Source organism: Pecten maximus, chromosome 12 (genome assembly GCF_902652985.1).
Source record: "Pecten maximus chromosome 12, xPecMax1.1, whole genome shotgun sequence".
Classification (NCBI taxonomy): Eukaryota; Metazoa; Mollusca; class Bivalvia; order Pectinida; family Pectinidae; genus Pecten; species Pecten maximus.
Genome location: NC_047026.1, coordinates 30483985 through 30501490, shown reverse-complemented (window position 1 = coordinate 30501490; position 17506 = coordinate 30483985). Strand labels below are relative to the sequence as shown.

At 32.6% G+C, this 17506-nt stretch overlaps 1 protein-coding gene across 1 annotated transcript in view; it reads left to right on the top strand.

Annotated features, from left to right (window-relative positions):
- The first annotated feature begins 65 nt into the window (after positions 1-65).
- The window catches only part of LOC117338981 (prominin-1-A-like), a 57294-nt gene continuing 39853 nt past the window's right edge, over positions 66-17506 (top strand). The window contains exons 1-2 of the mRNA XM_033900346.1: positions 66-963; positions 4140-4186. Coding sequence (XP_033756237.1) covers positions 744-963; positions 4140-4186 — 267 coding nt within the window. The 5' untranslated portion in view covers positions 66-743. The remainder of the gene's footprint in view (positions 964-4139; positions 4187-17506) is intronic.

Here is a 17506-nt window from a genome sequence, read left to right as displayed (position 1 = left end):
TTGAGCCCCAAGAACAAATAATATTGTGTTCATAGAGAAAAGAAATTGAACTTACTTTATGATGTCACGGAAGGAGTAGATCTTGTGATAGTTCCTGATGTCAACTTGCGATCATGGTACATCATTTGTCGTCATATCAAAATCAGTAAACAAAGGGAAAATGTGAGCAAAAATATTTACAGATTCTGACAAGATTGCAAGGAAAAAAGACCCTGTGCTTCGGAGGGTATACGCGTCTTCATCAATGGATCGGCCATGCAAATCTTGGTCACATTTAATTATCAAAGAGCATCGTCTTATGAATGATGCCATAAATACTGTTTTGTTAGTTTTTAGGGGTTTCGCAACGGCCAGGGTCATATGGAGACGTGTGTCGAGGAGATTTTGACTTTTAAAATAAAGGATGATAATTTCAACAATGATAGTTGATAACACACAAGTTAATATATTTAATCTATACTTAGAATTGGTTTCGCCCTCACGAAGCACCCGTTTGAACAGTTGCAACTAAACCTTACGCAAATAGGCCTATATACTTCCTGCCTGATAATATTCTGAGAAGCACATAAAATATCGACAAGCATGTGGTATTTTTCTACCAAACGGTGCCCACCCCCGTATACCTATATTCCCGGGTCGGTATTTATTGATTGGAGAACATCCTGCTTTAGAGTATACTTGTCAAAACCTCGGCGGCCTTATCAGTCACCTTCACAAATTGTCGGAGTTATTAGAGAGAGAACATGACTGTCTATATCGCCCTTCTGTGGTGTGTGTTCCTGTGCTCCTTATCCCCGGGGAATGGGGTTGGGCAGTTCTCGCTGCCTCCCCTGCCCCCACAGCCATCGTTTAAAGCGGCCGGGATCACGTATGATGATGCGGGTATGGGGCCTTTGTTTGACTTCGCCAGGAGTTTTGTGGATACGTCCCTGTCAGCAGGATTTCCTACACAACTAATAAAGGGTAATACATGGTTTTTATTAGAGATAATTTTATCTCGTCCTTTTTAATCCCTCGGGGACATTCTCTGATATAGCTTTATACCTGGTGTGGTGTCGCCAACCTATACGTAGCTCATCAAGGTCAAGGACGAGGAGTCTTTACACATATCTATTGTTTTAAAATTGATATATCATGTGTCAACAGAAAACAAGTTGGAATATTATGTGCAATTCCTATTTATACTGCCGAAAATTTATTTTTTTATTACAGTCAAAATTATTGAAACCTTAGGCGGTTCAGTATTTTCTCATGATATAATTATAAGCACGTCATGATATTAGCCAACATCAAGTTGACCAAGCGGAAATAACACCTATAGATGATGAATTAACCGTGATTTTTGTTTTATTTTAGATACGGTCATAATCAAATTCTACATTTAGAGTTAATCTTACCCAAACAAACCACTCTAATAGCATACATATTGTTAAAGTGATGTCGCAATTCTCTGACTTAGGCGGTATTTACAAAATACAAAAAAATGTTATAAAGTAATGTACAGGTAATGTAATGGTTAGTCATAACATTTTTTCTGGCGTATTTTTAAAATTCTTAACTTTATTAACTTTAATAAGTTCAGTTGGTTCTGATGCCCACTCGCTAGGAACCTGTAAATATCCACAAGTCACCTCATACTACTTATCGTTTTGATATATCGTCATATAGGTATTATCTCTATGGAAATAATAGTGAGGTTGTACTTATGTATGAGAGAGTGAAATGATGAAATGTTATGCCGTCTAGATTTCTGTGTAGATACATTGTAGGGTAAAGGTTTTGAATGTTTAGATAAAATAAAAGGCTGTAAACGATAGTGACGTGCAAGTCTTATCATCGACTGTGGCGATAAACCAGACCTCATATTGGGACATTTTATCATGTTTGATACACAATAATGCGAGTTTATTCCAAAGTTTAAACTACTCCGCGTAGATCCCACACTCTTTACATGTATTAGAAATGAAGAGAAAGTTTATAAATCAGGGCCAGTGGTGTTACACACGATGACATGTTTATCTATCAGTATATTAAATTTGTGTAAGGTGTCATCTATTACTTTAGACACCGCTGAAACGATCAACGCTAAATCAAAATACCGGATCCATTACTAATATGTGAACGCCATGAAGTTTAAATCCTGTTTCTCCAATAAACTTTGTTCGATTTCATAATACACTGTGTTGTTGTCCTGTGTTCGTTAGTCAATACACTGTTGTTGTCCTGTGTTCATTAGTCAATACTCTGTGGTGTTGTCCTGTGTTCGTTAGTCAATGCACTGTGTTGTTGTCCTGTGTTCGTTAGTCAATACACTGTGTTGTTGTCCTGTGTTCATTAGTCAATGCACTGTGTTGTTGTCCTGTGTTCATTAGTCATACACTGTGTTGCTGTCCTGTTTTTCGTTAGTCAATACTCTGTGTTGACGTTGTTGTCCTGTTTTTCGTTAATCAATACACTGTGTTGTTGTCCTGTGTTCATTAGTCAATACACTGTGTTGTTGTCCTATGTTCATTAGTCAATACACTGTATTGCTGTCCTGTTTTTCGTTAGTCAATACACTGTGTTGACGTCCAGTTTTTCGTTAGTCAATACACCGTGTTGACGTCCAGTTTTTCGTTAGTCAATACTCTGTGTTGACGTCCAGTTTTTCGTTAGTCAATACTCTGTGTTGACGTCCAGTTTTTCGTTAGTCAATACACTTTGGTGTTGTCCAGTTTTTCGTTATATAATTCACTGTGTTGTTGTCCAGAGTTGTCGTTAGTCAATACTCTGTGGTGTTGTCCAGAATTGTCGTTAGTCAATACTCCGTGGTGTTGTCCTGTTTTTCGTTAGTCAATACTCCGTGGTGTTGTCCTGTTTTTCGTTAATCAATACACTGTGTTGACGTCCTGTTTTTCGTTTGTCAATACACTGTGTTATTGTCCTGTGTTCGTTAGTCAATACTCCGTGGTGTTGTCCTGTTTTTCGTTAGTCAATACTCTGTGTTGACGTCCAGTTTTTCGTTAGTCAATACACCGTGTTGTCCAGTTTTTCGTTAGTCAATACACCGTGGTGTTGTCATGTTTTTCGTTAATCAATACACTGTGTTGTTGTCCAGTTTTTCGTTAGTCAATACGTATACACTGCGTTGTTGTCCTGTTTTTCGTTAATCAATACACTGTTGTGTTGTCCTGTTTTTCGTTAGTCAATACACTGTGTTGACGTCCAGTTTTTCGTTAGTCAATACTCTGTTGTGTTGTCCTGTTTTTCGTTAATCAATACGTATACACTGGTGTTGTCCTGTTTTTCGTTAGTCAATACGTATACACTGTGTTGTTGTCCTGTTTTTCGTTAATCAATACACTGTGTTGTTGTCCTGTTTTTCGTTAGTCAATACACTGTTGTTGCCCTGTTTTTCGTTAGTCAATACTCTGTGTTGACGTCCTGTTTTTCGTTAGTCAATACACTGTGTTGTTGCCCTGTTTTTCGTTAGTCAATGCGTATACACTGTGTTGTTGTCCTTTTTTTCGTTAGTCAATACACTGTGTTGTTGTCCTGTTTTTCGTTAGTCAATACACTGTGTTGTTGTCCTGTTTTTCGTTAGTCAATACACTGTGTTGACGTCCTGTTTTTCGTTAGTCAATACACTGTGTTGACGTCCTGTTTTTCGTTAGTCAATACGTATACACTGGTGTTGCTAACTTGTTTAAACAGTTCTTCATAAATAACTTATCAAAGCATTCTTGAGATAGTTGCAAGTGTGTGAAAAAGTTGAGGTTTTTTCAAGCGCTTACAAACTTTTCTATCATTAGATATTATTTGTTGATGTGCAGTCGGCGTACAAAGACAGATTGCACTTTAATTTGAACTCGAAAGCTTTCTCAGAGATGAGGATATAGAGAGAATTGAAAAGACACAAACTCATTGATAAATAGATAAAGAGAAACTATTACTGTTTTTATAGGTTGTGTATTTCACTTTGAAAAACAACAACCCGAAATTCAATAAGTGTAGATAGTCTATCTTTACTTGCCAGGTATTTGCTATTACAAAAGTCGGCTGGTTCTACCACAGAATTTGGAAAGTTTATATAGACCTTAAATACTTCATATGATGTTTTTCTGTTTATTTTTACCTAACTCTAAACTTTTCATTTTCAGATATAACGAATGGAAACATCTCTTTTGATATGGATATGATCAAACAGGTAACGTGATAAGTTGACTCTGTGGGGTTAGCAAACCACTTTATAGCGTTTAACAGTAAATGTGGCATGCTGTGATGTCGCCGTGTATAAGAACTTCAAATTATTACATTTCATATATTATTATTGTTAAGAAATATCACAGTTAATAGCCTGCTAGCCTGATAAGGTGGCCAAATGTGGTAATTCGACTGGTCTTTCACAATCAATTCAATTATTGTAACCTTGGCGACAATTATAAAGAATGAGATGTACATTACATTATACAAACATATAGAGAGTGAGATGTACATTACATTATACAAACATAGAGAGTGAGATGTACATTACATTATACAAACATACAGAGTGAGATGTACATTACATTATATAAAACATAGAGAGTGAGATGTACATTACATTATACAAACAGATAATGAGATGTGCATTACATTATAAAAACAGTGAGATGTACATTACATTATACAAACATATAGATGAGATGTACATTACATTATACAAACATATAGAGAATGTGATGTACATTACATTATACAAACATAGAGAGTGAGATGTACATTACATTATATAAAACATAGAGAGTGAGATGTACATTACATTATACAAACAGATAATGAGATGTGCATTACATTGTAAAAACAGTGAGGTGTACATTACATTATACAAACATATAGATGAGATGTACATTACATTATACAAACATATAGAGAATGTGATGTACATTACATTATACAAACATAGAGAGTGAGATGTACATTACATTATACAAACATATAGAGTGAGATGTACATTACATTATACAAACATATAGATGAGATGTACATTACATTATACAAACATATAGAGAGTGAGATGTACATTACATTATACAAACATATAGATGAGATGTACATTACATTATACAAACATAGAGAGTGAGATGTACATTACATTATACAAACATATAGATAATGAGAAGTACATTACATTATACAAACATAGATAATGAGATGTACATTACATTATACAAACATATAGAGAGTGAGATGTACATTACATTATACAAACATATAGAGAGTGAGATGTACATTACATTATACAAACATATAAAGAGTGAGATGTACATTACATTATACAAACATATAGAGAATGAGATGTACATTACATTATACAAACATACAGATAATGTGATGTACAATACATTAAACAAACATATAAAGAGTGAGATGTACATTACATTATACAAACATGAAGAGTGAGATGTACATTACATTATACAAACATATAGAGAGTGAGATGTACATTACATCATAGAAACATAGATAATGAGATGTACATTACATTATACAAACATAGATAATGAGATGTACATTACATTATACAAACATACAGAGTGAGATGTACATTACATTATATAAAACATAGAGAGTGAGATGTACATTACATTATACAAACAGATAATGAGATGTGCATTACATTATAAAAACAGTGAGATGTACATTACATTATACAAACATATAGATGAGATGTACATTACATTATACAAACATATAGAGAATGTGATGTACATTACATTATACAAACATAGAGAGTGAGATGTACATTACATTATATAAAACATAGAGAGTGAGATGTACATTACATTATACAAACAGATAATGAGATGTGCATTACATTATAAAAACAGTGAGGTGTACATTACATTATACAAACATATAGATGAGATGTACATTACATTATACAAACATATAGAGAATGTGATGTACATTACATTATACAAACATAGAGAGTGAGATGTACATTACATTATACAAACATATAGAGAGTGAGATGTACATTACATTATACAAACATATAGATGAGATGTACATTACATTATACAAACATATAGAGAGTGAGATGTACATTACATTATACAAACATATAGATGAGATGTACATTACATTATACAAACATAAAGAGTGAGATGTACATTACATTATACAAACATATAGATAATGAGAAGTACATTACATTATACAAACATAGATAATGAGATGTACATTACATTATACAAACATATAGAGAGTGAGATGTACATTACATTATACAAACATATAGAGAGTGAGATGTACATTACATTATACAAACATATAAAGAGTGAGATGTACATTACATTATACAAACATATAGAGAATGAGATGTACATTACATTATACAAACATACAGATAATGTGATGTACAATACATTAAACAAACATATAAAGAGTGAGATGTACATTACATTATACAAACATGAAGAGTGAGATGTACATTACATTATACAAACATATAGAGAGTGAGATGTACATTACATCATAGAAACATAGAGAATGAGATGTACATTACATTATACAAACATCTAGATGAGATGTATTACATACAACATAGAGATGATTACATTACATTATACAAACATAGAGAGTGAGATGTACATTACATTATACAAACATAGAGAGTGAGATGTACATTACATTATACAAACATATAGAGAGTGAGATGTACATTACATTATACAAACATAGAGAGTGAGATGTACATTACATTATACAAACATATAGAGTGAGATGTACATTACATTATACAAACATAGAGATGAGATGTACATTACATTATACAAACATAGAGAGTGAGATGTACATTACATTATACAAACATAGAGAGTGAGATGTACATTACATTATACAAACATAGAGAGTGAGATGTACATTACATTATACAAACATATAGAGAGTGAGATGTACATTACATTATACAAACATACAGAGTGAGATGTACATTACATTATACAAACATAGAGAGTGAGATGTACATTACATTATACAAACATAGAGAGTGAGATGTACATTACATTATACAAACATAGAGAGTGAGATGTACATTACATTATACAAACATATAGAGAGTGAGATGTACATTACATTATACAAACATATAGAGTGAGATGTACATTACATTATACAAACATAAGAGTGAGATGTACATTACATTATACAAACATATAGAGAATGAGATGTACATTACATTATACAAACATACAGAGTGAGATGTACATTACATTATACAAACATATAGAGTGAGATGTACATTACATTATACAAACATAAGAGAGTGAGATGTACATTACATTATACAAACATAGAGAGTGAGATGTACATTACATTATACAAACATAGAGAGTGAGATGTACATTACATTATACAAACATAGAGAGTGAGATGTACATTACATTATACAAACATACTGAGAGTGAGATGTACATTACATTATACAAACATATAGAGAGTGAGATGTACATTACATTATACAAACATATAGAGAGTGAGATGTACATTACATTATACAAACATATAGAGAGTGAGATGTACATTACATTATACAAACATACAGATAATGTGATGTACATTACATTATACAAACATATAGAGTGAGATGTACATTACATTATACAAACATAAAGAGTGAGATGTACATTACATTATACAAACAAAGAGTGAGATGTACATTACATTATACAAACATATAGAGTGAGATGTACATTACATTATACAAACATATAGAGAGTGAGATGTACATTACATTATACAAACACATAGAGTGAGATGTACATTACATTATACAAACATAGAGTGAGATGTACATTACTTTATACAAACATAGAGAGTGAGATGTACATTACATTATACAAACATATAGAGAGTGAGATGTACATTACATTATACAAACATAGAGTGAGATGTACATTACATTACAAACATATAGAGTGAGATGTACATTACATTATACAAACATATAGAGAGTGAGATGTACATTACATTATACAAACATATAGAGTGAGATGTACATTACATTATACAAACATACAGAGTTAGATGTACATTACATTATACAAACATAGAGAGTGAGATGTACATTACATTATACAAACATACAGAGTGAGATGTACATTACATTATACAAACATAGAGTGAGATGTACATTACATTATACAAACATACAGAGAGTGAGATGTACATTACATTATACAAACATACAGAGTGAGATGTACATTACATCATACAAACATAGAGAGTGAGATGTGCATTACATTATACAAACATAGAGAATGAGATGTACATTACACATTATACAAACATACAGAGTGAGATGTACATTACATTATACAAACATATAGAGTGAGATGTACATTACATTATACAAACAGAGAATGAGATGTACATTACATTATACAAACATATAGAGAGTGATATGTACATTACATTATACAAACATATAGAGAATGTGATGTACATTATATTATACAAACATATAGAGAATGTGATGTACATTACATTATACAAACATATAGAGAGTGAGATGTACATTACATTATACAAACATAGAGAGTGAGATGTACATTACATTATACAAACATATAGAGTGAGATGTACATTACATTATACAAACTTATAGAGAGTGAGATGTACATTACATTATACAAACATAGAGAATGAGATGTACATTACATCATACAAACATAGAGAATGAGATGTACATTACATTATACAAACATATAGAGAATGAGATGTACATTACATTATACAAACATACATAGTGAGATGTACATTACATTATACAAACATAGAGAGTGAGATGTACATTACATTATACAAACATATAGAGAGTGAGATGTACATTACATTATACAAACATATAGAGAGTGAGATGTACATTACATTATACAAACACATAGAGTGAGATGTACATTACATTATACAAACATAGAGTGAGATGTACATTACATTATACAAACATATAGAGAATGAGATGTACATTACATTATACAAACACATAGAGTGAGATGTACATTACATTATACAAACATAGAGTGAGATGCACATTACATTATATAAACATATAGAGAGTGAGATGTACATTACATTATACAAACATAGAGAATGGGATGTACATTACATTATACAAACATATAGATAATGAGATGTACGTTACATTATACAAACATAGAGAGTGAGATGTACATTACATTATACAAACATACTGAGAGTGAGATGTACATTACATTGTACAAACATATAGAGAGTGAGAAGTACATTACATTATACAAACATACAGATAGTGAGATGTACATTACATTATACAAACATATAGAGAGTGAGATGTACATTACATTATACAAACATACAGATAATGTGATGTACATTACATTATACAAACATATAGAGTGAGATGTACATTACATTATACAAACATAAAGAGTGAGATGTACATTACATTATACAAACATAGAGTGAGATGTACATTACATTATACAAACATATAGAGTGAGATGTACATTACATTATACAAACATATAGAGAGTGAGATGTACATTACATTATACAAACACATAGAGTGAGATGTACATTACATTATACAAACATAGAGTGAGATGTACATTACATTATACAAACATAGAGAGTGAGATGTACATTACATTATACAAACATAGAGAGTGAGATGTACATTACATTATACAAACATAGAGTGAGATGTACATTACATTATACAAACATATAGAGTGAGATGTACATTACATTATACAAACATATAGAGAGTGAGATGTACATTACATTATACAAACATATAGAGTGAGATGTACATTACATTATACAAACATACAGAGTGAGATGTACATTACATTATACAAACATAGAGAGTGAGATGTACATTACATTATACAAACATACAGAGTGAGATGTACATTACATTATACAAACATAGAGTGAGATGTACATTACATTATACAAACATACAGAGAGTGAGATGTACATTACATTATACAAACATACAGAGTGAGATGTACATTACATTATACAAACATAGAGAGTGAGATGTGCATTACATTATACAAACATAGAGAATGAGATGTACATTACACATTATACAAACATACAGAGTGAGATGTACATTACATTATACAAACATATAGAGTGAGATGTACATTACATTATACAAACAGAGAATGAGATGTACATTACATTATACAAACATACAGAGTGAGATGTATATTACATCATACAAACATAGAGAGTGAGATGTACATTACATTATACAAACATAGAGAATGAGATGTACATTACATCATACAAACAGAGTGAGATGTACTTACATTATACAAACATATAGAGTGAGATGTACATTACATTATACAAACAGAGAATGAGATGTACATTACATTATACAAACATACAGAGTGAGATGTACATTACATCATACAAACATAGAGAGTGAGATGTACTTACATTATACAAACAGATAGTGAGATGTACTTACATTATACAAACATACAGAGTGAGATGTACATTACATCATACAAACATAGAGAGTGAGATGTACATTACAGTATACAAACATATAGAGAGTGAGATGTACATTACATTATACAAACATACAGAGTGAGATGTACTTTACATTATACAAACATATAGAGAGTGAGATGAACATTACATTATACAAACATATAGAGAGTGAGATGTACATTACATTATACAAACACATAGAGTGAGATGTACATTACATTATACAAACATAGAGTGAGATGTACATTACATTATACAAACATATAGAGAATGAGATGTACATTACATTATACAAACACATAGAGTGAGATGTACATTACATTATACAAACATAGAGTGAGATGCACATTACATTATATAAACATATAGAGAGTGAGATGTACATTACATTATACAAACACAGAGAATGAGATGTACATTACATTATACAAACATATAGATAATGAGATGTACGTTACATTATACAAACATAGAGAGTGAGATGTACATTACATTATACAAACATACAGAGAGTGAGATGTACATTACATTGTACAAACATATAGAGAGTGAGAAGTACATTACATTATACAAACATACAGATAGTGAGATGTACATTACATTATACAAACATATAGAGAATGAGATGTACATTACATTATACAAACATACAGATAATGTGATGTACATTACATTATACAAACATAAAGAGTGAGATGTACATTACATTATACAAACATAGAGTGAGATGTACATTACATTATACAAACATATAGAGTGAGATGTACATTACATTATACAAACATATAGAGAGTGAGATGTACATTACATTATACAAACACATAGAGTGAGATGTACATTACATTATACAAACATAGAGTGAGATGTACATTACTTTATACAAACATAGAGAGTGAGATGTACATTACATTATACAAACATATAGAGAGTGAGATGTACATTACATTATACAAACATAGAGTGAGATGTACATTACATTACAAACATATAGAGTGAGATGTACATTACATTATACAAACATATAGAGAGTGAGATGTACATTACATTATACAAACATATAGAGTGAGATGTACATTACATTATACAAACATAGAGAATGAGATGTACATTACATTATACAAACATACAGAGTGAGATGTACATTACATCATACAAACATAGAGAGTGAGATGTACATTACATTATACAAACATAGAGAATGAGATGTACATTACATTATACAAACATACAGAGTGAGATGTACATTACATTATACAAACATATAGAGTGAGATGTACATTACATTATACAAACATATAGAGTGAGATGTACATTACATTATACAAACATATAGAGAGTGAGATGTACATTACATTATACAAACATATAGAGTGAGATGTACATTACATTATACAAACATATAGAGAATGATATATACATTACATTTTACAAACATAAAGTGAATGAAATGTACATTACAATATAGAATTTTATTGGTCATATTTTTAGCTATTGTCTTCTATTTTTTAATTGATAGGCTTCATATATATACATGTTGTTTTATCCAGAGAACACAGTTCTTGGACGTTTTCTACCCCAAACATAACTGGATCAATTTAAACACAAATGTTTTTTTCTAATAGTAATTTTTGATATATTTTCCATAAACTACACGCATTACATTCAAGAACAAAATTGTATTCGTCTTCAGTCATTAACTTAGTTACACTAAGCGTATTTAATGGGACAATTATAACAGTATTATTTTTACTACGTTGTATGTAGAAGTTTAGTGTTCGTTAGTTATTAAGAATACAAGACACACATCATGTTTGTTAGAAGTAAGTTGTATTAGTGTTGAGGCATACACGGTGTAAAATACACAATGGCTGACAGCAATAATATACGTTTATATATGGTGTACTTGATGAATTGTCGTCATTCATAAATAAGAGACAATAATTGATGTCGGGGTACGACCGTAAGTAAACACACACCGAGGTTATACAGGTGGAAATACCAAGGGTATGTATATCCTGTTGGCAATGATAAATCATACCTTGGCTGGTCGGGTGACACAGTGGTAACACAATTGCCTTTCACCTAGGCGGCCGGGGTTCGATTCCCCGATCGGACGTGAAAAGGTATGGGTATGAAGTCACCTGCCCGACCACGTGGGTTTCCCCCGGGTACTCCGGTTTTCCTCCCACAGTAAGACCCCTCGCGCGCACGTGGTCACGACTTTTGTAATGAGCAATACTACTATAGACATATTTTGCAAAGATGTGATAATTCTTGTTACGTAAGTCATTTCCTGTATTTTGGTTATTAACTTATCAAACTGGTGTATAGTTTGTAGTACCCCGCCTTGCGGTAGAGTACTTTTGTTCAATAATGAAACGCACTATTGTACTGTATGGATATTTTCGCTTTTTATTTCAAGTTTGATATTCCCTTATGAATTTAAATATGAAACATCTAGAATATGCTTACTGTTACAATGCATTTGTTTAAAGCGTTACGTCAGAACTGACACAAAATGTTCGTTATGATGTTAACATCAATATCGAGAAATTCGAAATATTTATGATATATAGAAATGGGACTTATACAACTCGAGCTAACACAAACTATGCAATTGTTATAAAATTATGAAAAGTACATTTGTTTATGAAAGTACAGCTCGGAGCCCTGAACGGACATGGTATTTTTCATTACTCCTTAATACTTTGCCCGCGCTGGGGCTCGAACTAACGATCTCCCGCTCTCATACATCCATCAATATAATATAGGCCGACATACTTTCATACATACATACATTCATACCGTATAAACGTGCCCAGCTTCTACACTAGCATATAGGGTAATAAGCATTCCTGTCAAAATAGCAACCATCGCTAATATGTTCTACCAGAAGGAAATTAGAATTCCTGTCTTAATAGCAACCATCGATAATATGTTCTTTCTGAAGGTAATTAAAATTCCTGTTTTAATATCAACCATCGCTAATATGTTCTATCACAGGATAATTAACATTCCTGTCTAAATAGCAACTATCGCTAATATCTATATATATGTTCTATTACAATATAATTAGAATTCCTGTCTAAATAACAACCATCGCTAATATGTTCTATCACAGGGTAAATTAACATTCCTATCTTAAAAAAACATCGCTAATATGTTCTATCACAGGATAATTAGCATTCCTGTCTAAATAGCAACTATCGCTAATATATATATATATGTTCTATTACAATATAATTAGAATTCCTGTCTAAATAACAACCATCGCTAATATGTTCTATCACAGGGTAAATTAGACTTCCTCTCTTAATAATAACCATCGTTAATATGTTCTATCACAGGGTAATTAACATTCCTATCTTAATAACAACTATCGGTTACACGTTATTGGCAAGTGTGAAATATTGTGTAACATTTTTAAAGCTTTCTTTTGAACATTTTATTATTTAACTAAAACGTAATTTTTTTTTATGTTGTACCCTATCGGTATGTCTACATACGGACATTGTTCATAGGACATGTGATAAACACGTGTCTAATCTTGTTTTACACAACTTAAAGATACATAGCCGCTAACAAGATCAATATGACACACTATGGGACCGGCCATAGTTAACAAAAGTGTCAATCAGTTGTCGTAGTTTTATCTGAAGTACAGAGGCCGTGCTTCCTGGAGACGTACATGTATGTTAAACACGTTTACGATCGGGAGTATATGTACACAAGTCCCACGTGTCTTTCTGTTGTAGAATACTGTCAAACGTTCGGACGAACTCGATGTTTACTCTTCGTACCGCCACTCCACATCTTAAAACACTGTTGTAATATGCTAAATCTTAAACTGTTTTCCATTTGATTTTGGAATGAAATCTTGTGGCAATAAATATATTTAAATCAATATCATATATAGCATAACACTGTGGACCTTGACTTGTAGTATCTTAACGTGTGATTGTCTCATACCTTTTGATTGCCATTGTTTTTTCTTTAGACACGATGTTTTAACACAATATGAAAATATCCAGTATATCACATAAAAGGTCGACCATCTAGAATCATCATCCAGTCTGTCAAAACAAGATACAAATAAATTGAGTCTATTGGATTCTCATGCATATTTCAGGGATGGATATACCCGTAAATAATGAAACTTGACAAATGCTGACTAGCCAAGTTCAGTTATTGAGTAGAGATATTTTTTTGGGCGAAGCATGGCTTAGGTTTTTACTGAAATTTCTATAAGTTTTAAACATGACTTATAAATAATTCAGTTAACTTAAATACAGAGGGGCGCCGATAAAAATACGGCTTAATGTACGGCTTCATCTTCAACTTGTCTTTTAATACATAATAGACACAGTGTTTGGGCTCTGGTGATAGCTTGGTATCTACCAGTTTCAACACTTAAATCGTGTGCTTGTATCCTAAACTTAGTAAGGATATTTTAAGATCTAACAGTTGATTGACTTCGTGAGATATAACTCCAATTACCACACCTTCAATACGCCAAGAAAAAGGATATCATGGCACCAGCAAATTAAACATTAAGTTAAAAAGGTATCTTTTTTAGTTTTTATTTTCACAGAGAAAACATTATATACTTTTAGGAAATTTCCGTACATAAGATTTCGGATTAAACCCGGTGATGCTTTTTTATGGAGACTTTTAAGCCAAGAGATTTTCTTTATTTGAGAAACATTGAGTGAACTTTGGCCAAAATAGTGTATCTTTTATTGTCAGTTGTTTTTAGTTCACAACAATATTTGGCAGATCTGAAGGAACAATTAAAAAATAATACCATCGTAATTATAAGTTAAATAAAACAAACAATAAAAACAGGTACAATGTATGTGGTAGATCAAATAATTCCGACATATCAATTTTGCCACAATCGATAGATGGTAATCCTTGTAAGCATGGGGTGTATTTGCTCAGGATTACCATCTGATAAAAACTGATATGCTTTCACATGTGTATCAATAACCACGTACCAATGCGGACACCTTGTTAAAAACGCACCATATAAGTCTAACCATTTCTCGGAATTGGAACAGATTATTGGGAAGCATGCTTTGTGTACAAGTTACTATGTGACGTATGGCTGGTATCCAGGGGTAGACTGGTTGAATCGATTAAGTCAACGTTTTTTCTGTACGATACATGTATTGACCTGTTTTTTTTTCAGGTGAAAATGAGGATTTATTAACCCGAGAAATATCACGTTCGATATTTTGAAAATCCTTGTATTCACTTGAAAGCAGGTCAATACATTTTATTATACGCCATTTCTTTATATAAATCATAACCAGTAACTAGAAATATCTTTAAAAAAGATAAACGGCATAGGTTTAATTTAATGCTGGTGGTTTTAATGTAAAACTGCTGGTGAAATAAATCAACGAACTAATGCGTTTCAGCGCGGATAACAAAATGATATCAGTTTGAATCATTTTTGGTGATAATACTAGTAATTGTATTCATATGTGTCATTTGAAAAGATACATCCACTTATTCAGCTTGCATTCAATCTTAACTTTGTGTCGTTTTTAACTGCACATCTGCATTTTGCATCTACCGCTACATTAACCAATCACATACTTCACCTTGACCAGTAACGCCACCTGTCGCGTTACATCCGGGGCCAAAAGAATATTATACGGCTATGCCGAAAAAGTGATCTTACCGGATTGTACTATTCATCCGTTATGTGCCCGACGGGGTTTTGAACTGTTATTTAGCGTACCACGAGGAGCCCTACGGGGTTGTGAATTGTTATCTGGCTTGCTGTGAGGCGCCCGGATGGGTTTTAGACTGGTACATGGCATGCTGTGAGGCGCTCGACGGGGTTTTGGATTGTTACATTGCGTGCAATCTGCGTTGCTGATTGATCAAATATTGCAGCATAGCTTACTGTTGTAATTTTGAAATATGAGGCGCCCGACGGGGTTTTTGACTGTAATATTCACCTCGCGTGCACGGATTATGTATATTTGGGTGTAACACCACTCTGTCTAGACCGGACAATCAGCATGTAGGGAAAATGATACATAATACTCCAAGATAGTTTATACCATTAAAAAATGACACAGATGTTTTTGATTTTTTTTATAAATATTCGGGTAGACATTCTTTTTCCAGTCTATAGGAGATTTATTTGCACTTAATTTTGGTAGAGCAATGTTCTGTCAACTCTGCTTTTATAGGGTTGGAGCGGAACTGGGCTGGGATGAACTCCGGCTAAATGGGTAGAGCATCCGGCTAGTGTTCGGAGGTCCCGGGTTAGAACCCTGGTCTGGCCGTGTATTTTCCCTCTCCAATTACATATGGCCTTCAACTAAATACCCAGGGAGGTGGTAAAGGGTGTCTTAGGGGTCGACGACTTTGTTGTAAGAGGGAGGAATGTATTGGAACTGCACTGGGATGAACGCCGGCTTAATGGGTAGAGCATGCGGCTAGTGTTTAGAGGTCCTGGGTTTGAACCCTGGTCTGGCCGTGCATTTTCCCCTCCACTAGTACAAGGTTAAGCAATGTGTATTGGAAGCATAAAACAATGTATTGGATGGTGTTAGTTAGAATAACTAGACACTCGTCTACTGTCTTTTATATGTGATAATGACCGACATTTGTCTACTGTCTATAATGTGTGATAATGACCGACACTGGTCTACTGTCTTTTATATGTGATAATGACCGACATTTGTCTACTGTCTATAATGTGTGATAATGACCGACACTGGTCTACTGTATATAATGTGTGATAATGACCGACATTTGTCTACTGTCTATACTGTGTGATAATGACCGACACTGGTCTACTGTCTATTATGTGTGATCATGACCGACACTGGTCTACTGTCTATAATGTGTGATAATGACCGACACTGGTCTACTGTCTATAATGTGTGATAATGACCGACACTGGTCTACTGTCTATAATGTGTGATAATGACCGACATTTGTCTACTGTCTATACTGTGTGATA